Below are 25,117 nucleotides of genomic sequence, written 5' to 3'. Positions count from 1 at the left end.
TGTCCATCACCCAGTTACCCCATGCCCCCACCCCCCTCCCCTCCAGCAACCCTCAGTTTGTTTCCTATGGTTAAGTGTCTCTTACGGTTTTTCTCCCTCTCTGATTTCATCTTGATTTATTTTTCCCTCCCTTCCCCTATGATCCTCTGCTTTTGTTTCTTGAATTCCACACATGAGTGAGATCATATGATAATTGTCTTTCTCTGATTGAGTTATTTTGCTTTGCATAATACCCTCTAGTTCCATCCATATCATTGTAAATGTCAAGATTCCATTTGTTTTGATGACTGAGTAATATTCTGTTTTATATATATATATATACCACATCTTCTTTATCCATTCATCTGTCGATGGACATCTAGGCTCTTTCCATAGTTTGGCTATTGTGGACATTGCTGCTATAAACATCGGGGTGCAGGTGCCTCTTTAGATCACTACATTTGTATCTTTGGGGTAAATACCCAGTAGTGCAATTGCTGGGTTTTAGAGTAGCTCTATTTTTAACTTTTGAGGAACCTCCATACAGTTTTCCAGAATGGCTGCACCAGCTTGCATTCTCACCAACAGTGTAGAAGGGTTCTACTTTCTCCACATCCCCACCAACATCTGTTGTTTCCTGACTTGTTGATTTTAGCCATTCTGACTGGTGTGGGGTGGTATCTCATTGTAGTTTTGATTTGTATTTCCCTGATGCCGAGTGGTGTTGAGCATTTGTTCATGAGTCAGGTGGTGAAGTGGGGTGGAATCCTAGGTGGGACAGCGTGGTCTCAGGACCCTCAGGGTCACGGGAAGACTGGGGGTGCCTGAGTGCTTCAGAGTTCCCAGGCATCAGAGCGGGGGAGCCGGCTGCAATCAGTGAGCCCAGGAGTGGGCTCTCAGCTTGGGGTTGCCATAGACCACAAACTGCTCTCCAAGCAGGGGCCCAGCCAGTGGGAGAACCACAGAGAGAGCCCCCTCCTTCCCCCTGGATAAAGATTGAATTATATACATAAATATACTATATTTATATACACACATATATATGCATATATTAATGTATACACACACACATATATATACATATACACATAACACACACACCCCCACACAGGCAGTCAATCTCATTATTTGCGGTAGTCACTACATACACTGAATTAGTGAATACCGAACCATTGCTCCTAGGGGAAATACAGATGTACTTCTTGTGAGCTTTGGGTCACACCATTTTTATCAGCTCATCAGAATAGAATCTTGTTTTATGTGTATTTCAATTTAAAGCCACCTTATTTGTGAATTAATACATATTATAGATTCATGAACATTGAGCTCATGCCTTTGCAGCACTGTAATTCATGCCTGAATGAAGCTTATCTAACACATAGTTTTCCATAAGACACCACAGCCTTCCTACCCTTAGAACACAAGAACACCTCGGCACTACACCTGAGGGGCGTTTTAAACAGCAGAATCTCCAACAGGGAGCACAAAAATGCGGCAAATGTGGCTCGCAAGAGCCTGTAAAAAGGACACATTGGCAGTAGAAAAGCTGAATCAAGTGGGCAGAATGTCACCTTATTTGACCTCAGCTGGGAATGTCCTCATGGGCAACTCGAACCCTCACTGCTCTGTGCCTGTCCATGAATGACCATGAAAGTGTTGCAGTTATTGATTTGCAAATTTTAGCGAGTAAGCAAATGTGTAAATATGGAGTTTGTGAATAATGAGGATTGACTATTTCTTTATACACACACAAAATGCTTATATGGGGAGAGAGCATATCCTGGGAGCAGTTTAAATCAGAAATCAATGGAGGGTAGGTACTATGGTGAGCGCTGTGAATCTCAGACCTGTACCCCTGAAACAAATAATACATTATACGTTAGCGAAAAAAAAATGCACATGCTCTGCCACTTCCAATAGACCTGGCCGGGTGAACATATTTTCCCAGATAAATCAATCCCCGGCAGCCATCCCCCAAGATGAAAGGGGGGCACCAGACTAAACAATGTTTGTAGGAAAGACAAGAAGTGGGAAAAAAAAAGAAATCAATGGACATTGACAATGCAATGTGTGAGTAATTTCAAAATTTTCATACAGATAAAAACTTAGCCAAAAGTTCAGAAGAAGGAGAAAGTGCTAAATCCAGGCATGAGATAGAAAGATAGAAAGATTACACTCTTTGATTTAAATAACTATAGAGGAGGGAAATACATTAAGAGAATATTTGTTAGAAAAGTAGATATATTGTAGAAAGAATGTTGTTCAGTGAGCTTGACTAAAATGTAATTTTCAAAATCAGAGGGACAATTGGATTAGATGACATTCACTGACCTTTCCCTTAACCAAGATTCATGGAATCTGAATATTTAATTTTGAGAGATAGGGTCTATAGTGACAGGCCTCAATAACATTATGCTAAGAAATTTAAACTGTGTACTCTAAGCAATGGAAAGCGCTGTTTCTTAAGGAAGATTATTTAATAGCCACAGAATAGGGCATGATGATGATTTTTGAAAGTCCCCTTTAGGGAAAATCTGCAAAATGGATTGAGAGGAGAAGCTCTGGTGGTAGATTTCAGACACTACAGCAAAACTTGAGGTCCAAGGTCTATAGGCCAGAAATATGGGAGTAGCCTTGATGGGGATGAAAAGAGCAAAAAAATTGATATGGGAGATACCACAGAGGAGAAATTTACAGAAATAATGATAGAGTACTCACAAGGGCTTGAGAGAGGCAGTGAATTCAGATAAGATGCCCATTTTGTAAGCACCGGAGATAGGAAATTATACCTTTAGAGAAAATAGGCAGAAAAAGAGACTTTTTTTTTTTTTTTTTGAGAAAGCAGAGGGGAGATGATGAGTGTAGAGTTAGAAACGTAGAGTTGGAGACATTGCCCTATACGTTGAAAAAGCAGTAGTTTTTCAGGGTAGAGATATGATGGAGAGTGTGGTCTCATATAGAAGATAGTGGAAATTGTGGGAGACGTGGGGACTTCTGGGAAAAGAATAGAGAGAAGGATCCTGAGCTCAAGTATGTATGTGTGTACGTATCTAAAATGTATTTCTGAGTTCATCCTGTATGCCAAACCGCATTATGGGACTGTGTGTACAGTAGTGAGCAATATAGGCAAAGCGCCATGTGACTCCCATGCTAGTGTTTTTTATATTTTTGTAGGCGTTCGTTTGTTCAATGAATGAATGACTCATATATACACATGTTTGTCAGTAAGCATGTGTGTATACATTCTTCGATTAGTAGTTTTTTCTTAAGGCAATTTTTTAAAACAACTGAGTTCTATATATAATAATATATATTATAGGCATACCTATACTCAGAAGCATTTTGTATTTTCCAGGACTCTAGCTGTATTAGTTAACAGTAACTTCTGTAAACAAGAAATCTCAAAATCTTGTAACTTAACACACAGTTCATTTCTCCTTCATATAAATCCCTCGCTGGTGTTTCTGACCTTCAGTTGGGAATGTACACCATGTAGTCTCTCAGAGAACAAGATTGAAGTGAATAATTCTGCTACTATCCTACCAGCTTTCCAGGGTCACCCTGGGCATTGGTATTCAACAAGCAGGTGGCAAAAGAGAGGAAGAATCTTGGTGTGAGAATATTTTATATGTACCAGGCCTACAAGTGGTGCAGATGACTTCTACACACATCCCCTATCCAAAACAGCTGGATGGCCACATCTAACTAGAGGAGAGGGAGGAAATATGGTTCAGCTGTATGCCCAGAAGGAAGAGGAAGTTGTTTGATGAGAGCTGGGTAGTTTCTGCTGAATTTACTCATGAGAAAAAATAAAAAAGTTATGTCCATTGTCCTTCCTACTTGTTTCATGCTTCAGTGGAAACCCAATTCAGACTTCTGTTCATTTTTGTTCCCTATCAGTCTTTCAAATAAAGTCTTGGATAGTTTCACAAATGAGCCCATTTAAATATGTATCAGTGGTCCACGTGTTTTATGTTGTCACCCATATTCAGTATATTTAAAGAAAAAAAAATAAAGAAAAACTACAAAAAAACCCATAAACCCTATATGAAAACTTCCCCTGATGATGTTGACCTGTTGGGCATTAGACATTTCTCTTTCCTGTGGCAGAGTATAGATCACTGAAATTTAAAGAATGGCTCAGAGTTCTGTCCCCTGGGTGGGAGGTGAGTAGGCATGATCGGCAGGCAGTATGGCTGGTCTCAGCTCAGCTGTGATTAGGGGGTGTTGTGTGGAGGATACCCCATGGTGTACTGCACTTCATTGCTCAACAGTTTACACAGAAAAATTATTGACATCTATAGGATGTAGCCTGATACCTCAGCCTAGAATTAAAAGGTGGGAAGATGAGAGGGCTAGAGACATCCCAGGGGAATTTTAATTTGATGATGCTTTAAGTGAAAAAAAAAAAAAGGGCATTGAAACATCTGTGCTACAATTCATGAAAAAATTGAGTTACAAAGTTAATTTTCTGTTCCCAATTTTTAAAAGTATGTTTCAGTGATTAAAGGGACAAAGAGCTCAAAAGACATAGTAATGAATGAAGGTGTTTAAGATTTTTTTTTTCTCATGTAACCATAAGGAATGTCATGAAATGAATGGGAATGCTGTTTCATTTTCTCATGTACCTTAGACCTCAGAAAACTAGTTAATCGGCATTCTGAGAATTCAAAATTTCCTGAAGCATGTAAAGACTTATCTCTTTCTTCTCTTTTTGAAATTACTTCAAATGCTTGGGGATGTGAATCTGCCAGTAATTAGGAATTAGTCAGAGGAAGGCCTCTTACTTATAATGAGTCTCTGAAAAAGTCTCCATTTATGAAACAAAAAAGGAACTTGCTGGAAAATTGGAGAGAAAGTTAGATATTTTAATTGGGTGGAAATTGAAGTTATCTGCAGGTGTCACAGTATAAATAGTTGGGTCACAACATAACCTAAAATTCTACTTCAAGTCATATGGCCCAAACACAAAGTAATTGAATTCTGGGAAATGAAATTTTTAAAAGGGAAGGTGAATACTTCTATCCTTCTTCTCCCTTGATTCTCCCTCAATTCACCCTTAGTAAACTTGAGGGTGTGAAGCATGTCTACCATTGGGAAGGGCAGGCTTAAAGTGTTGGGGTGAAAGAGTTTACATGGCGAACCACAGATTCCTAATCAGAAGGCTTCTACTAATTTCATATTCAAGATAGGAGAGTTATGTTTAGTGAATGTGGAGACCCTAGTGGAAAGATAGCTGGTAATACTAGCCAACACTGACATAGTACTTACTACGTACTAGACAGCATTCTATGCATTTGACATTTGTTGACCCATTTATGTCTCACCGTAACTGTAAGAGGTAAATATATCATTACTATCTCCATTTTACAGATGAAGCAATGGAGGCATGGATAGTTCAAGTGACTTTAGCTGGAACTCAGAAAATTAGTTAATCAGCTTCTGGGAATTCAAAATTTCTTAAAACATGCAATGCTAGACTTGAACCCAGGAAGTGAGATTCTGTACTCTTAACCATTATGGCAAATTACCCTGTGAGATTGTCTACATGTCTACATGTACACATTTCTTTCCTAGGAGTTGATTTTTTACAATAGACCAGAGCTTCACAGCAATCTTTCATTAGAAGTATAGTTGTTTTTAAGCTAGCATGTGTGATCTAGGGGACAGTAATATTATCTGTGCTCATCAAAAAGAAAATGCTGAGCTGTTGTGCCTTTGAGGTTTAGAAAAAAAGCCTGTGTGTTCATGTCATTAAAAAATAGCTAATTGTAACATATAGTGGCTGATATGAAATTTGAATGTAAAAACACAGAATTCTAGTAAGTTATGGTGCAAGCCTAGGTTTTGAATCTTCCCAAATCCCCACAAAAATAGACAAAGCTACTAACCAGCAAAACTAAAAAATCATGATCACTCTTCACTCATAAAAATTGATGACAAAGTATCATCTCAGCCCCCAACTATAAACAGCTGAGGACAAACATTCAGAAGCCAAAGGATGGTATCAGTGTATCAGCATCTGTTTGGGAAGAAACAGAGGTAGGCACTGGTGCATCTGGTAACACTGAGAACAGAAGAACCCAAAATAGCTGAGAAACTGACTAGAAAACACACAGGGCATTTGAAGTCAGCAGCTGAAGCTGGAGGGGTTTTGACCACTTGACCAGCCAGGGAGAGTAAGGGCAGAAGGTCATGTCTGGAGGGAATAGAACAGTCTAGTTCCTATGAATTCATTCAGCTGCTCAAGCACAGCCCCCTTTCAGGACAGGACGCCACACTAAGAGACATATTCTGTGAGTAGAAGCAGATTGAACAAGACGTGGCAATAAAGGCGAATGAAGGTCTGGAAGAAAGTGAGAGATGGAAACAGAATCCAAAAATCTCAAAAAGCTAATTACTGCATTTCAAAACACTATACAAAAACAGAGGCAGTTACTATGTGAAGTTGGAAAGGTATCTAGTTTCTTTTTATTCAGAAAAATGAATTTCACATAAAAATAAGCAGGAGAAAAGTATCAGGATAAAACCCCAGAGAGGCCACAAACATATGCCACACATATAACTAACAAAGTATTAGTATCAATGAGGAAAGAAAAAAGGAAAACAAAACATAGCATTGAATCCAATAGAAAAATGAGCAAAAGGAAGTGAAATAAGCCAGCCAGAGAAAGACAAATACCATATGATTTCACTCATATGTGAAATTTAAGAAACAAAACAAATGAACAAAGGAGAAAAGAGAGAGAGAGAAACCAAGAAACAGACTCTTAACTCTAGAGAATTGATGGTGGCCAGAGGGGGGGTGGGCGGGGGAACTGGTGAAATAGATAAAGGGGAAAAGAGTACATTTATCATGATGAGCCCTGAGTAATGTATAGAATTGTTGAATCACTATATTGTACACCTGAAACTAAGAGGACACACTACGTGTTAACTAGATAGGAATTAAAATTTTAAAAACAGTATAATTTAAAAAATGAGCAAAAGACAAACATTTTTTATAGGGATGTCATATTTACTGGGTTATGTATATTTATAGCACTTAGAAAACATTACAACTGGTTACACATGACATAGTAACTACATTACATGAAATATGCTTGAACATTTTAAAATGGGCTTTCTAATCAAAATCAGCATGTTTTTTTAATTTAAATTCAATTAACCAACACACACAAAACATAAATGGCTTATAACTAAGTGAAAACATGATCAACCTGCTTGGTAATATGGAACTTGTAAATCAAACCAAAGTGAGAATTCTCACCTATAGGCAAGCAGGTGTTTATTCTGAAACTCTTTTGAAAACTATTTAGCATTGACTAGTAAAGTTAAGTATGGGTATGTGTCTCTTATGACCCAGTGATTTCCTTTCTAGATATAGATCTTAGGTAAGTTCTTGCCTGTGAGCACAAGGAAATGCGGGTACACAAGTGTCCATGGCAGGAAAGAAGAAAAACAACTCAAATGTCCATAATAGTCAAATGGATTAATCAACCAGTGCATTTGTAAAACAGAGTAATAAAACTATAAAATGAATAACATAATGATACACATGAGGATAGATAATTGCAAAAATGTAATTTTGAGTGAAGGAAAGAAGTCACAAAAGATTACACGTAGTGTGACTCAGTTTATATAAAGTTCAAATCCAGGAGATGCTAAACAATATATTTTTAGGAATACATGCCTATGTGGCAAAACCATAAAGGAAAGTAAAGAAATGCTTACAAAATCCAGGACAGTAGATACCTCTAGAAGGGTGATTTGGGGATGTGAGTGGGAGGAGCCTATATAGACATTGAAAAAACTGAAAATGTTTTATTTCTGAAGCCAGGAAGTAGGTGCATGAAAGTTGGTATTATTTTTATTATTATTTGATATATACTTTTATACCTTATAAACCTGCAAAAATACGTATTTCCCTATAAAGTTTTTTTTCAAAGCATGGAATTGCTATGAAAAATATAAAGTTGTATATATTTCTGTTCATTGAGAAAGTAGGATTGAACAATATAAAAAATAAGATTTTTACAAATTCCCCCTATTTCAATGAAATCCAGACATAATTAGAGCATAATGATGCAGATTCACAGATTTGAACAGACTCTGTCTTTTTTTTTTCAGGTTTTTTTTTTTATTATGTTATGTTGCTCACCTGAACAGACTCTATCTTACAATAGCTGGGGGTGGTGAGTGACAAGAAGGAGTGATACATCCAGATTATTGATTGGGTGGATGGTGTCCTTACCTTTGGCCATCGTATCATGCACAGAAGGAATATGAGCTTTAGTGATGAAGTTAATATATGGTCAGTTTTTGCTATATTTGAGGTGCTTATGAGAAAGCCACCTATCTATGCCTTGGAAACAGTTTAATACCTTATTTTAGAGTAAGGTGGAATGATATGGCATAGAAATATTAATTTGGATAATAGACATCTAAAGTAAATGCCATGAGTATGCAAATTTGCCTACACAGAAAGAAGCAGGGTGTCAGGGGAAGTGAGGAAGAATGAGGAAATGCTTTGTGAGACTGTTTTTTTCATGTGAATTCTTTTACAGCTCATAGAATTTGAACGTGGCTAAAATTATTCTAAGACTTTCATAGTTTGAGGTAATTTATTTTTTTGTCAGTAACCCTCACAACTTTCTTTCCACCTTTTTGTACCAATCTTCCCTATGTCTATTAACTCTTCTTAAACTCATCTTGGCTGATGGTTTTGAAGTTTAGATATAACATGATTAGGAAATCATTTTTTAAATTTTACATAATTCTTTCAAAATGATCCCCTAACATTGATAGCTCCCAGACCGTAGTATAATTTTTCTAGAGGAGCTATCAAGTTCATGTTCTTATAAATTTTTAAATCCTTCAGAAAGAATGAAAAGAAGGAAGGATTACCAAGAAAAAATTCAAATCAGGGATTTGTCTTACTTGTGTGATGCCTGGAATTTTTTTTTTAAATTTTTTATTGTTATGTTAATCCCCATACATTACATCATTAGTTTTAGATGTAGTGTTCCATGATTCATTGTTTGTGCATAACACCCAGTGCTCCAGCAGAACGTGCCCTCCTCAATATCCATCACCAGGCTAACCCATCCTCCCACCCCCCTCCCCTCTAGAACCCTCAGTTTGTTTCCTGAGATTAAGAATTCCTCATATCAGTGAGGTCATATGATACATGTCTTTCTCTGTTTGACTTATTTCGTTCAGCATAATACCCTCCAGTTCCATCCACGTCATTGCAAATGTCAAGATCTCATTCCTTTTGATGGCTGCATAATATTCCATTGTATATATATATACACCACATCTTCTTTATCCATTCATCTGTCGATGGACATCTTGGCTCTATCCACAGTTTGGCTATTGTGGACATTGCTGCTATAAACATCGGGGCGCATGTACCCTTTCGGATATGTACTTTTGTATCTTTGGGGTAAATACCGAGTAGTGCAATTGCTGGATCATAGGGTAGCTCTATTTTCAACTTTTTGAGGAACCTCCATCCTGTTTTCCAGAGTGGCTGCACCAGCTTGCATTCCCACCAACAGTGTAGGAGGGTTCCCCTTTCTCCGCATCCCCGCCAACATCTGTCGTTTCCTGACTTGTTAATTTTAGCCATTCTGACTGGTGTGAGGTGGTATCTCATTGAGGTTTTGATTTGGAGTTCCCTGATGCCGAGCGATATTGAGCACTTTTTCATGTGTCTGTTGGCCATTTGGATGTCTCCTTTAGAAAAATGTCTGTTCATGTCTTCTGCCCATTTCTCGATTGGATTCTTTGTTCTTTGGGTGTTGAGTTTGATGAGTTCTTTATAGATATTGGATACTAGCCCTTTATCTGATATGTCATTGGCAAATATCTTCTCCCATTCTATCGGTTGTCTTTTGGTTTTGTTGACTGTTTCCTTTGCTGTGCAAAAGCTTTTTGATGAAGTCCCAGTAGTTCATTTTTGCCCTTGCTTCCCTTGCCTTTGGCGATGTTTCTAGGAAGAAGTTGCTGCGGCTGAGGTCAAAGAGGCTGCTGCCTGTGTTCTCCTTTAGGATTTTGATGGACTCCTGTCTCACATTGAGGTCTTTCAACCATTTGGAGTCTATTTTTGTGTGTGGTGTAAGGCAATGGTCCAGTTTCATTCTTCTGCATGTGGCTGTCCAATTTTCCCAACACCATTTGTTGAAGAGACTTGTCTTTTTTCCATTGGACATTCTTTCCTTCTTTGTCGAAGATTAGTTGACCATAGAGTTGAGGGTCCATTTCTGGGCTCTCTGTTCTGTTCCATTGATCTATGTGCCTGTTTTTGTGCCAGTACCATACTGTCTTGATGATGGCAGCTTTGTAATAGAGCTGGAAGTCCGGAATTGTGATGTTGCCAGCTTTGCTTTTCTTTTTCAACATTCCTTTGGCTATGCGGGGTCTTTTCTGTTTCCATACAAATTTTAGGATTATTTGTTCCATTTCTTTGAAAAAAGAAATTTTGATGGGGATTGCATTGAATGTGTAGATTGCTCTAGGTAGCATTGACATCTTCACAGAACTTCATAGTTCTCTGCTATAATTTGCTCCAATATACCTTCTGCCCCCCTCTCTCTTTCTTCTTCTTCTGGGATCCCAATTATTCTAATGTTGTTTCGTCTTATGGTATCGCTTATCTCTCGAATTCTGCCCTCGTGATCCAGTAGTTGTTTATCTCTCTTTTTCTCAGTTTCTTTATTTTCCATCATTTGGTCTTCTATATCACTGATTCTCTCTTCTGCCTCATTTATCCTAGCAGTTAGCGCCCCCATATTTGATTGCACCTCATTGATAGCCTTTCTGATTTCTACTTGGTTAGATTTTAGTTCTTTTACTTCTCCAGAAAGGGTTTCTCTAATAACTTCCATGCTTTTTTCAAGCCCAGCTAGTATCTTTAAAGTGATGATTCTGAACTCTAGATCTGACATCATACTAATGTCCATATTGAGTAGGTCCCTGGCAGTCGGTACTATCTCTTGTTCTTTTTGTTGAGGTGATTTTTTCCATCTTGTCATTTTGTGCAGAGGAGAATAGATTAATGAGAGAACAAAATGCTAGCAGAGTAACAACATCCCCAGAAAATATACTCTAAACAAATCAGAAAAGACCTGAAGCAGTGGGAAAAGAAAGGGAAAGAGAGAAAAAAGAAAAAGAAAAAGATAAAGATAAAAACAAACAAAACAGAACAAAACAAAACAAAACAAAAACAGAATGTGATCAAATATGATCAGGCTGGTATATAGATCAGTGCCACACACTAGATTTTGGGTGTATTTTGGTCTGTTAGAAGAAAGTGCCTCCCAAAATTTTAAAGAAAGAAAAACTTATATATGTACAAAAATAAGGGTTGATATGATGAAGGGATGGAATATGACTGTAAATATGGAAATTATAAAAATTTTTATAAAAGGAATTGATAAGAAGTTTGAAAAAAGAAAGAAGAGGATTTAAAAAAAAAAGGGAGAGAATGTGATCAGGCAGGGGAGTAGAAAAAAACCATACACTAGAGATTTAGGGTATATTTTGATCTGTTAGAAGAAACTATCTCAAAATTTTAAAGAGAGAACAACTTATATATATATGCCAAAAATACAGGTAACTACTATGGAGGGATAGAATATGACTCTAACAATGAAAAATAAAAATGTTTTTTAAAAAAAGGGATTGATAAGATGTTGGTTGAAAATGGGAAAAAGAAAAATTCAAAAAAAAAAAAAGACAGTTAAAAAAAAATTTTTAAAATTAACTTTGAAAGACTAAAGAATCACGGTAAAAAAGCCATGAATTCTATGTGCAGTATTCCCCTAGCGCTGGAGTTCTGCCTTTCTCATTGATCGGTAAACTTGGTCTTGGCTGGCTGTTCTCGCTGATCTTCTGGGGAGGGGCCTGTTGCCGTGGTTTCCAAATGTCTCTGCCGGAGGCGGAATTGCCCCGCCCTTGCCCCCTCCCGGCTAAGTAATCTGCTCGGGTTTGCTCTCCGGGCCTTTTGTTCCCTGCGAGCTTTCCGTACAGCTTTGGAGGCGGAGAGTGAAAATGGCGGCCTCCCAATCTCCGCCCCAGAGGAGCCAAGAACTTGGGGCCCCGCTCCTCAGTGAGCCCCCAGAGAAAAGCCGTCAGGCACTCCCGTCTCCCCGGTCTCCGGCCGCACTCCATGCTCACCCGGCCTGTGACCGCGCATTTCTATCTCTGGCACCCAACCCCAGGTGGAGTCTCCAAACCCAGCAGATCCCTGTGGTGCACTCCCGTGCGGCTCCCCCCGGGGGAGGAAGGTGAGTCTCCCCGGATCTGCCGCTTGTTGGGTCCCTGCTGGAGGAGCAGGGGCCCGACTGTGCCGCGGATCACGGTGTATGGCAACCCCGAACTGAGAGCCTGCGCCTGGGCTCCGCCTCTGCAGCCGGCTTCCCTGCTCCGTTACCTGGGAGCTCTGCCACACTCAGGCACCCCCGGTCTTTCTGTGACCCCGAGGGTCCTGAGTCCACACTGTCCCGGAGGGTTCCACCCCCCACTTAGCCACCAGAGTGACGTCCCTCGGCGGAGCAGACTTTTAAAAGTTCCGATTTTGTGCTCCGCGGCTCTATCACTTGCCAGAAGCGGTTGATGGAGGCCCTCCCCCGCCATCTATCCTCCTGAATATCGCCTCAGATTCACTTCTCCACACGTCCTACCTTCCAGAAAGTGGTCGCTTTTCTGTTCAGAGAGTTGTTGCTCTTCTTTTCTTCGATCTCCTGTTGAGTTTGTAGGTATTCAGAATGGTTTGATCCCTGTCCAGCTGAATTCCTGAGAGGAGACGAAATCCAGGTCTCCTACTCCGCCATCTTGCTCCGCCCCCAAAAGCCAATTTTTTTTTTTAATTTAAATTCAATTAGCCAACATAAAGTAGTACGTCATTAGTTTCAGATGTAGAATTCAGTTATTCATCAGTTGCATATAACACCCAGTGCTCGTCACATCATGTGCCCTCCTTAATTTCCATCACCCAGTTACCCCATCCCCCCATCCACCTCCCCTCCAGCAACCCTCAGTTTATTTCTTAGAGTTAACAGTCTCTCATAATTTGTCTCCCTCTCTGATTTCCTCCCATTAAGTTTCTCTCCCTTGCCCTATGATCCTCTGCTCTGTTTCTTATATTCCACATATATTGTGGATAATTGTCTTTCTCTGATTGACTTATTTCACTCAGCCTAATACCCTCCAGTTCCATCCACATCGATGTAATAAGATTTCATCCTTTTTGATACCCGAGTAATATTGTACATATATCTTATATTCTTTATCCATTCATCTGTCAATGGATATCTGGGCTCTTTCCATAGTTTGGCTATTGTGGACATTGCTACTATCAACCTTGGGGTGCAGGTGCCCATTCGGATCACTGCATTTGTATATTTGAGGTAAATCTCTCATAGTGCGATTGCTGGGTTGTAGGGTAGCTCTATTTTTAACTTCTTGAGGAAACTCAATACTGTATGTTATTTTTTAAGTAACCGAATCATGGTTCTGTTATGAAAATACCCTACTAACATTCAAATGAGAGTGTGTCTGTGTAAACGGAGGAACTATAACTGAGTATTTTTTTGGTTCAATTAATACCTGTTGTAAGCCTATTTGATATTAACTAGAAAATTGAAGGGCCCAAGAAAAATGAATATCCTTTAAAATGCTTCCTGAAAAAATAGTTTTTTTTCTTAATTTATGGGACTTTTAAACGTATTTTTTTGGGGGGGGGAATTAGTTTTCAAAACAGTTGACCTTTGTCTATAGAACTTACTCTTCTGTAAGTATTGAATAATTGAAAGGTTATGTTTCTAATAGAAGTGATCTGTCATCTTATTTCTTGTTTTCATGCAACACCATCATGGGTAAAATTACTGAAATCAGCTATGATGTTTTTTTGGGGTTTTTTTGTTTTTTTTTTTACAATATGGAAGCCTTTTGAATCCAGCTGAACAAACATAATATATTTGTTGATCCCCAATTATATACAAAACACTTTGCTAAACAATTTTGGAGATACACAGATGAAGAAGACAGACCAATGAGACATACATGAAGCATAACATGTATACATTGTTACAACTTCCTCCAAGGTTAAGGTTAGGATTAAGCATGTCGGCAGTTTAAAAAAGGGGAGGGGGGATTTGCCAATATACACTTACTTTACCAGAAATTTCCACACACTCTGCCCTACAAGTCAATAAAAACATTTAGATACCGGTTGAAAACTGTGTGGGAAATATGATAAGAAATTGGAAGTAAGAATAAGCCCTGAAACACACCACCAACATGGGGCAGCTGACAAATTAAAACACAGGAAGAACAAATATCCCTTCACTCTTTGTTTAATTTAATTGATGCTCCTAATCATGAATTAGTTATAAAAAAAAAGTTAAATTATAGCTAGTATTTCTTATTTAAAAGAGTGTATCAGTGTTCAATACATTTTGGAGCTAAAGTCCTCCTTTATTTTTTCTGTTTTGGTGGGATTAAATTCTTTAGTGATCAGGAAAACTCACTATGTAGAGTCCCTTATAAGGATAATGCAGTAGAACTAGTTAGTGTTTTGTATATAAAATTCATCTGTTTCCTTTTCAAAATATGTGGAAGAGACTTTGTGAATAACAAATAGCTACCTGTTATAAGGTTCTCATATAAACAGCTTTGTGTATTTTTCCTTTATCATAAAATCTACCTGTAGATTTTATTCTTCCCATTTTCGGAGGAAGAAATTGAGGCAGAGTTTAAGAAACTTGTTCAGTGGGGAGCCTGGGTGGCTCAGTCGGTTAAGCGTCTGCCTTCGGCTCAGGTCATGATCTCAGGGTCCTGGGATCGAGCCCCACATTGGGCTCCCTGCTCAGCGGGAAGCCTGCTTCTCCCTCTCCCATTCCCCCTACTTGTGTTCCCTCTCTCGCGTGTCTCTCTCTGTCAAATAAATAAATAAAATCTTAAAAAAAAAAAAAAAAAAAAAAACTTGTTCAAGCTCCTTCAATTAGTAAGGACAGAATTTATTGATCTTGTAAGTAATTAGCCAGTTTCATAATCCTAGCTTTAACTATTTGGTTAGTCTTCAATATGGCCATGATTAAATATTTTTAATTACAAAAAGTGAAATCAACTCAAATTTGCTTAAGAATATCTCTTAGAACCCAAGGACAAGTTGTGAAGTTGAAACCACGGGGCCAAGTGTCTCTGCTTCCTTTTGTGCACCTGGGTCATTGTTTTTCCTTTGCTGACCAGCTTTCTCTGTGGCTCCTTACATCTACTGGAGAAAAATACATCTCCTGGGCGTTCATTATCATCAACTCTATTCACACAGAAAGACTGAGGAGAGCTGCCTTTTAATCCTAGTTCTCAAGAAAGAAAAACCTGATTAGCCCAGCATAGGGCAGGAGATTAAACAATGTGTCCTCGTCCTCCACAGCCGAGGAAGCAAGATTACCAATAGTAATATAACTATTGGGGTCTACCATCCCTTCGCAATGGTGGTGGTCCTGTGATGGCAAGGAGGTTCTCAAAGACACGAAGTGGGTCAGACAGTATGGCCCTTCACTTCAGATAGTAATGCATGGTGGTTAAGATCATTGTGGAGCCCACTTTCTAGATTTATGTCTTAGTTCTGCCATGACTGATTGAGTAGCATTGTGTTACTTAACCTTTTTGTGCTTACTTATTTTCTTTCTCTAATGTGGTGATAATAACAGTGTTACATGTAAGCTATTTAGAACAGTTCCTGGCAACATTGTAAACATTAATGCATCTTGGCTATTATTTTATCCTTGTGGTCAATACATATTACTTACCAAATAACTTAATCTAATTTTAAGTTTAGTAATATTCCATTACTCCTATGACTTTCAGTGCTTCAAAAATGGTATTTACAAAATGAAATGATCTTGCTCTTATTTTTCAAATGTTAAATTATCTCCAAGACTGTTCAAAATTTTGGTAACAAAAGGGGAAAAAAATGAAGGTTTTACATAGGCTAGTTATTTGTTGTAGTAAGGAAGATTGATTTCCTAATAAACTTGAAAAATACCCTAATTCTTCCTGGTGAGTAAAATGTTTATATAGAAAAAACTGTAATAAAGCACATTTGCTTAATTATTGAAAGTTGTGAACACTGTTTATTAAGTTAAATTATACAGATGAGATCATTTAATTTTCTGTTGATTAATTACACATTTATTTTCAGGTACATGACAGATGGAGGGCTCAACCTGTATACTAGAAGTCTGAACCGAATACCGGACACAGCCACTTCCAGAGAGGTCATCCAGAGAGGAGTTCATGATGTGACAGTGGATGCAGACAGGTAATGCTATCAGCATGTACAATGGTGAGAACCACATAAAGCAATTTCATAAATGAGATCCTAGGAGTTTGACAGTATAAGTCAAAGGACTTTTTATTTCAATATAATAATTATTTTGAAATATTTTTAAAAACTAAACTGGTTTTTCTTACAAGACTTGTTTAGCTCTATTTACTGCATTGGTGAGAATATTTAACAACTTTCAGTTATGTGGCAGCAAATTTTAACATCTGTAAAAGCAAAATGATACACATAGACTTATATTCTTTCCTTGAAAAGACCTCTGGCTGATAAGTTTGTTTTGGTTTGGATATTATCAGATTTACCTGGAGGCTAATGATATGATTAAAACATAATTCAAATTATCAGGTATAATAAACTTGACGCTTTTCTTGAGGGGTTTGTTGAAAGCATACAATTCTTGCTTTAGGCTAATTTCTGTTTTGTAATTGTTTCAGATTGTTTAAAGGTGTGTGTGTGTGTGTATGTGCATGTGTGCGTGCTTGCTTCATATGCTAGTTATGATTTTGCTGGAAGTTGTTATGTCAATTTGATCAGAATCACTGCTGTTAGAGAATATTGTTCTTGTAAAATAATATTGTAAGACATCCTTCTGACCTGATTTTGCCCTCTCTTCACTCAAAATTTTGACTTTATTCATCAGGAAGGGATTGCCATTTCTTAAACTATGATATATCAATACCTAGAGTGGTTCTTTACTAAAGTCAGCATTGAGTAAGAGGACAAAAGGTTGTGACTTAGTGCATCCACATTCTGAAGTTAAGAACTGTGCACAATTCATTGCGCATTTTAACATAGCCCACTCAAAAGGCTTGAATTCTGATATTAGTCGTCTGTTTCTCCTCACTCAAATGCTGTTGATGTATTTGGCGGGGGGAGGATTTAGGACTCTAAATACTCTTTAAATAGATATTCAATTAGTCCTTCTATTTTTATCTCTACCTTCATACCCATTTTCAGAAATACCACCGATTTTTAAATATTTGGGGTCTTCTCCAGGATAAGTAGGCTGTTTCTCAGCTTTTCTTATCATGTGTTCAGGAAGCCACACTCTCAGATCTAGGGTGAAGGTATGTACCTGGTATCCTGCAGTTCAGAGACCCCTCCAGAGGGTTAGGGTTAGGGTTGGGGTTAGGAGTGAGGGGTTAAGGGTTTGAGTATGTGCCTGGTATCCTGTAGTTCAGAGACCTCTCCGGAGAATAAAACCGCAGACTTCTACTGAGGTGAGAATAGACATGGCAGCCATCTTCTGAGCTGAGGCAAGGAGGAGATTTGGGGTTCCAAATGCTCTTCACATAATGCTGTTGATATTTTCACTCCTGTTGGCCAGAGGACAGTTTCCACTAGGAGAGTAGGATAGACATATATAGTCTGTAGACCAGGTTTGTGTGAGAGAAGCAGGTGGTTACAAAAGGGTTATGAAAAACTTTGACTCCCCAACCACCAACATGAACTCTTCAACCATTTTCCCTTCCTGACTCCTTCAACCAGCCTGGACTCCTTTCTGCTCTCGAATTGATGCTTCCTCCATCTGAAATGCCCTTTTCTACATTTGCTGCATTATTTCCTCCATCACAGCATTTCAATTTCAGCTGAATGCTGCCTTCTCAGAGAAATGATTCCAGAGAGGCTAAGATACATTTGATTTGCACTTTCTTACCCATTACCTTATAATATTTTCTTCAATGTATTGCATCGCTCCTGGAATATATCATACTTACTTATTTGTTTACATGCTTATCTTATATCTCCCCCATTATGATGTAAGCCCATGAATGCAGAATTTTTGTCACATTCATTATATTTTGAGATTTTAGCTAATGCTTATGGAGTGAAAGAACAAAGGAATGAATATAAGCTATATATATTCATATACAGCTAGCAATAGAGTTCAACTGGGTAGAGAGGCAAATGAGGCCAGAGCCAACATTCTGCAAGGATATTATGTAAGAGAGGGAAGGGGTTATGTGGAAAAACAGGAAGCAGTGTTTCAAGGGGAAGAAATCCACAATATGGACTACATTTTGAAACTAAGGACCTACACATTCTTAGCTGACAGTAGAAAATATTAAAGGTGGGGGACAGTCTGTTGGTCTTTAGGAAATGAGATTGTGGTGGCAGAACCTAGGAATCGATACAAAGGAGCCTTATTTTGGAGATCGTTGGGATAACCAGCTCTCCTTGCTCCTATAAGGCTCAGCTTGGTGCCTGGCTGAGGAACCTCAGACCAATGGGGAAAACCCAGATGTGTGTCTGATAAATTGAGACCTGTGAAAGCAGTGGTTCTTAAAGTGTGGTAACTAAATCAGCAGCATCAGTATCTCTTGGGAACTTGATAGAAATGCAGATTAGCTCTATCCAAGATTTACTGAAGGGGAAACTCTGCAGTGTTGAATAGGCCCTCCAGGCAATTCTTATGGATACTGAAGTTAGCAAATCACTATCTTAAAATTAACAACCAGATGCCAGGTTGATGAAAACATGAACACTTGGCATGAACATTTAAACATTAAAAAAATGACATTTTGAAGTTTTTATTCACTATTTTAGCTGTGCTCTGTCAAGGGAGAGTATTAAAATAACACTGGCACTAATCTTTAAATTAAATCAAATTATGACATGTCGTACCTGACATAAGTTGTCTCCATTTGTTAGATCCAGCTTCTGAGAATTGCATTTTTGAAAGAATTGTAGAATTTAAGGAATACAAAAACCACTTTAATCACTTGTATATATTAAACACCAATAAGGTAATAGGGAAAAATCCTGCTCTCAGTAGAGATAGGAGTTTGTCTTTTATTGTATATAAGTCTGAAGCTCTTTTAAATCCTATATTCAGGAAGTGATTTGGGATGTACATAATTTAAAAATGGATAGTATTAAATATTATAGTTGTGTAAGTCCTTCTGTTAATTTAAAAATCTCCTCATACAGGATGTTGTTTCATAAAGCTTTCTTAATTCTGATATCCATTCCAAAGAGGATAGGCAAGAATAGCTCTAAGGAATATATCTTTGCTTAGTTTTACTCAAAAAAGATACTCAGAAGTCCTGTATTTCAAAATGAAAACTGTTAAGATTTAATTCAGTGCTCCCTAAAAGCTTTTTTTAATCACTGATTCCCCCACTTTTTTCTCTATAATAATTTGTTCCTGTGATATTTTAAGAAATGCTGATTTTGCCTAATGCCTTCACTTAGTGGTTATAGCAGTACAAGGACTTGGGCCCTTTACCCGGCTACCTTAGTCAGGGGTCTTTTAAATAAAATGAAAAATGTTAGTGCTTGGTTCATTTTAGTAAATTGGTAAATGTAAGTGATAAGGAGCTATTTTACTAATTTTAATTAGTTTTATTTTCACATTTCAAAGCAAGAGCATGTGTTATACTGATTATTTTTAAAAAATAACTCACCTATAGCAAATAGTGAAGAGAGATGGCACAAAGACAGGTAGACTGCTCAGGAAGTGATGAGCTTCTAGCTGGAGAGTGGGAATGGGGACACCATTTCTCAAGGAACCTGGGTTTTGGTCTGTGTGTAGTACTCTGCTCAGGCTGCCTTGATAAAATACACAGCCTGGGTGGCTTAAACAACAGGTATGTACTGAAGGCTACACATCCATGAGTACAGTGCTGGAGAAGTCATTGTCCAGTGAGAGCTTTCTTCCTGGTTTGTAGACAGTCACCTTCTTGCTATGTCCTCACACAGCCTTTCCTCTGTGCTCCCTTGGGGAGAAAGAGGAAGATCTCTCACATCTCATCCTGTTCGTATAAGGACATCAGTTCTATCAGAGTAGGGCCCCAACACTATGACCTCATTTAACCTTAATTATCTCTGTAAAGGCCCTTCTTCAAATATAATCGTATTGATGGTTAGGGCTTCAAAGTATGAATTTGGGGGGAGAGGGGCAGTGTTCAATCCATCCCACTGTGTAACTCCCAGGTGGTTTTATTATTGGAGATATAGGTTAATCCCTATATAAATGCTGAATTAAAGTACTGACTATATATAGTATGTGCATTATTAAGCTCACATCCTTCAGGGTCAGGAAGATCAAGTGAAATGAATGAAACAGAAAGGATATCTTAAACATGACCAGTCTAAAGAGGGCGGCCACTCTTAGGTTTGGAGGTTGCTGCCTGTGGAAATGCAGAAATGTGGAAAGGAGGGGCTAACGATTGCCAGACCATTTGATTTTTCAAGTGAAGTCAGACTCTGGACTCTTGTGAGAACTCTCCTAATTTTCACATATAGGAAACTGTTAATAGGTCTATAAGATCAATAGATAGTTAAAGATATACATTTTCTTCAATGGCAGTTAATGTAGGAAATTAGAGAGAAGCCTATACAAAGCAAGAGATAGTGTACTTTCTCATGTATGGTCGTGTAAACTTCCTAGTGCCTTAAAGTTACCCCCAGATACACACTGGTGATGATACCAGGTGTACAGAAAGAAAACGCTACCAGTCATGAGAAGCCAGCCTAGTAATTGAGACAAAACTATTTGAGCACATTTCCAAGTTTATAATGTAAAACAGGACAATCTCAGGTCCATTTCCCAGCCATAGCATCCCTCAGTGGCGCTAACTAATTAATTTTGTTTAAACCACTATGTGAATCAGCACTGTGCAGGCTAAGGGCACGTTTGTATCTGTGATGTAGATTGGGGAAACAAGCCCTGAGAATAATGCTTGACATTAAAAGAGTGAATAAAAGGAGAGAAACCACTGAAGAGGCAGAGAAAAGAGCTCCTACACGAAATTGAAGAACAAATAGGGGTAACTGATATTTTTGAAATGGAGAGTGGAGGAATGAGGCAACAATGTCAAATTCCATGGACAAATGAAGTTAATTGGAGAAGGTTTATACCAAAGAATAACATAGAATAGTATGAAGTTTAACATTTGAGAGGTAGTGCTCTCCTGGATGATTAAGCAGGGTACAAGCAATAGCCTGAGTTACTCAAGTTTCTAGAAGTCAGAATTTGGTTATTAAGATGATTTATCCACATGACATCAAGTCAATATAATGACAGAATGAGTCTCAAAGGAGAGAAAGATAAATCTCCAGGTGAGAAACTCTTTTTGGAAAATGAACAAAATTCCACAAGTCCAGGCCCATTCTGGATTATCTATTACATTGCTATCTAAAGCATATTCTTAAATCTGTAATTGTTAATTTCAACTGTAAACTAATCAGTTTATTCGTATTTTTTACTGATCTTTTTGTGTTGAACCATGACCTTTTGAAAATATAAAAGCATAATACATCATAGAAATTGTGATTTTTGTATTGTACTAACTGACAGATTGGCTTGATTTGTGATACTGCAGTTCAGATGCTGAAATCACAGTTGATGGAAGAGTTTAGAAAAAGCATCAAGGGATTGTCATGATTTCACATGGCCCTCAGGTTATCAGTCATTATAAATCAATTTATCAAGGGAAGTCTAGGACGAAACACTTGTCATACTAAATCCCTTGTTGGGGTGGTCAGGGGTTTTTCCTCTGTCCTCTTAGGTTGAAGGCTTGGGGGCCTGCAAATTATACTGCAAAAGAAATTATCAAGAAATAAGACAGGTTTTTATTTATGAATGTATGTGGGAAGTGACGGAAAATGTGACTCAAGGAGGCAATTAGAATTTGGACTTAAATATCATCTGTGTTTCCCCCAGGTTTATTAAAAAATAATTGACATACATCACTGCATAAGTTTAAGGCATACAGCATGGTGGTTTGGTTTTATGTATAGTGAAATGATTACCACCAAGGTTCAGTTAACGTCCATCTTTTCATATGGATAGAATAAAAAGAAAAGAGGGGAAAAAATTTTCTCCTTGTGATGAGAAGTCTTAGGATTTACTCTCTTAATAGGGGAAGGGGAGTGGAAGAAGGGAAAACAAAGGACTTCTGGGAAAAATAAAAGGACACTTTGAAGAAGAGATGAGAGATATGATAGTTTTGTGACAATGTCTGTTTAGGTGATTTCTTGTCCTTACTTCTCATCTCTGGTGACAGGAGTCAATCTTCTCTGGTTAGAGAACTCCCAGGGAGGGGCTTTATGATTTATGAATTATTTTGGGAGGCTCTACTTTTAGGCAAATAAGGGGAGTTCAGAAAAAAGGAAACTCTTCACAGTGGGATATTTTGGATCCTTCACCCTACATCTACAGTTGGTATCCATGTGCAGAATCCTGTACTGCCTTTACAAAGGGAGTCATGGCAGATTCTCACAAAATCATGTGAGGCCTCATTTCTAAGGATGGGAGGCCTTTGATATTTCCATAAGTTCTCCAAATAGGAGAAGTGAAGGCAACAGAGATTTCTCCTAAGCCATCAAGCAAATATCTCAAGGGGTCAGCTTCATGATGCTTGTCACTAGTGTGGGTATACTCTAATAATTCGTCCTATTCTGTGTTGATATTTTCTAGTATAATCACAGAATCAGTATAGTCCCATATCTTAAGTATTTCCTTCATTAGCTTACTGGCTTTCCATTGTAATTAAAAGCAAACACAAAAAAGATTAATAGGCTGAGATGGAAATAGATAAAGTAAATATAATTATTTCACTTCATAATAAAATGGCCTGCCCTTTTTTGCTCTTGTTTCTTTACTCTAAGTAGAAAGAGACCAGTGCAAAATATTAGAGATGTAGAAAAATTTGCCCTTCCAACTTCCCTTTGACACCCTTGCTTACCATTGCAGGCTTATGAACTGCTGCTGAACTTCTCTCCTGTCTTCCAGTTCTCAGAATTAACTGACCTCATTGTGAATAATCTTTCAAACTTCTAGTACTTTTATGTAATACCCCTCATAGAATTAAATTCATACCAGAAACACTATTGAGAACCTGCCCTCTACCAAGCACTGTGCTCAATCCTGGGGGACCCTGTATTCAAGGGAATTAGAGTAGGGATTATGAAAGCTTAAGCCATTGAGATTGAAAGGATATGTGGAAAATCCAACTAGCCCAAGCTGTAGATATTTTTGTTTGGGATACCTTTTAATATTTTTCTAACCATGCATCCAGGTGGCTCTAAGCTCTACCACCTCCTCAAAGGACAGCTCCTGACATTAAACTTGGCCATAGTTAAACTTTGCCATTACAGGATATTCTTCTAACAGAAGAGATGGTCCTCAGTACTCTTATTTATGCAGTAGTTTTACCTTATCTCCTTCCAAAACAATTTACTAATAATCTTATGAAGATGGTAAAGAGGAGGAAGAAGAAGAGGAGTCAAGGTTGTTATAATAAAAATTAGCTATAGTAGCTATCAGCATTGAGGACTAGTTATGTGTAGCCAACATGCCATATTACTTAAATACATTGTTATATTTTATCTTTACAACAGCCCTATGAAGTGGCTTTTATTACTGCCATTTTATGAGGCAAAGAGTTCTTAGATTAAGAAACTTGCCTGGAAACATGTTGTTAATTAACTGTAATGGTATGATTTGAATCCAGTTCCTGTGCTCTTACTATTATTCATACCATTATTAATTTAGATAAATGTTTTTATCATGCCTGGATGGACATTGTCAGATTTTGTAAATTCTTTCATTTTTCCATTTTGGTCTAAACATGCCTATAAAATATGAACAGATATATTTTATTCAACTTCATAAATGTTGGTAAGTTCCCTCAGTATATAAATCATATTCTATTCTCTTCCAGATTGATAAACCTAAAAACAAAATTGACAACAATATTGTCACATGTGTTAGAGATTCTCAAATGCTGGCTAGTATGTTAATATGAGTAAAACAATTTAACAGTGTTTTGTTCTCTATATATATATGTCTTGAAACCTAATGTGTGTTGAAATATTTATTTCTGGGCGCCTGGGTGGCTCAGTTGGTTAAGCGACTGCCTTCAGCTCAGGTCATGATCCCAGGGTCCTGGGATCGAGTCCCGCATCGGGCTCCCTGCTCTGCGGGGAGCCTGCTTCTCCCTCTCCCACTCCCCCTGCTTGTGTTTCCTCTCTCGCTGTGTCTCTCTCTGTCAAGTAAATAAAATAAAAAATCTTTAAAAAAAAAAAGAAATATTTATTTCTTATGGGCTCCAGGAAACATTAGAAAAATAGAAAGAGGAGAAATATATTCAGGTTATATGCAGAGAAATATTAAAAGAGTATTTATATGAAGGGAAAAGCAAAGTGGGCTTCTTATAGTACAAAATTTTTTTTTCCACAGAGAGCAATAAAATAGGAAAGACTGTATCAACTAATTTAATTGCTTAATTTGATTAAGAAGTTCCATCTTTATCATGAAACACTTGTGTGTGTGTGTGTTTTCCCCTGCAAGAACTAGGGATGAATTCTTTTTTTAACAGGCCAACTAATGGGGTGAGACATTCAACTTGGGATCATTAAATCGAGGGCTTCCGGCTGGCAGCTGATAGATTCTGCATCTTCCTCACTCCAGCTGCATAGAGTGGGTGGCATGGACTTGTTTAATAGAGTCACATGTACTCTGTTTATATTCCTTTTCCTTGCTTGACTTAATTTGTGTTTGAAATGGTTAAAGTTATTCACAATGAGCTGGATTTTTACGCATTAGCAGAGCTTCCATATGTTTTTTCAGATAAGTTGCAAATGTAAGTGTTTTCATTACAAATGAGTGCTTATTTTCTGAATTAGTTATTTTGTTATTATATAAAGTTTTCTGTGATTACTGAGGAAAATTCACCGAATACATGTAACCAGAAAGAAGAATCTAAAAATAATCTATTTCTCACCCATCCCCAAACAACAAAGAGTATTGCTTTGATGTATTTCCTCCAAAGC

The 25,117-nt window shown here is 37.8% G+C and overlaps 1 protein-coding gene across 2 annotated transcripts in view; it reads left to right on the top strand.

Moving 5' to 3' along the window:
* Positions 1 to 25,117, top strand: part of NAV3 (neuron navigator 3) — a 356,416-nt gene that overhangs the window by 200,735 nt on the left and 130,564 nt on the right. For both annotated transcript variants that reach the window (XM_035002085.1, XM_035002084.1), the window contains exon 12: positions 16,193 to 16,312. In XM_035002085.1, the coding sequence (XP_034857976.1) occupies positions 16,193 to 16,312 (120 nt within the window). The remainder of the gene's footprint in view (positions 1 to 16,192; positions 16,313 to 25,117) is intronic.

Source organism: Mirounga leonina, unplaced genomic scaffold (genome assembly GCF_011800145.1).
Source record: "Mirounga leonina isolate KUSES-001 unplaced genomic scaffold, KU_Mleo_1.0 Mir_126, whole genome shotgun sequence".
Lineage (NCBI taxonomy): Eukaryota > Metazoa > Chordata > Mammalia > Carnivora > Phocidae > Mirounga > Mirounga leonina.
The sequence above is the reverse complement of the archived record's forward strand: the minus strand, read 5'-3'. Positions and strand labels throughout refer to the sequence as shown.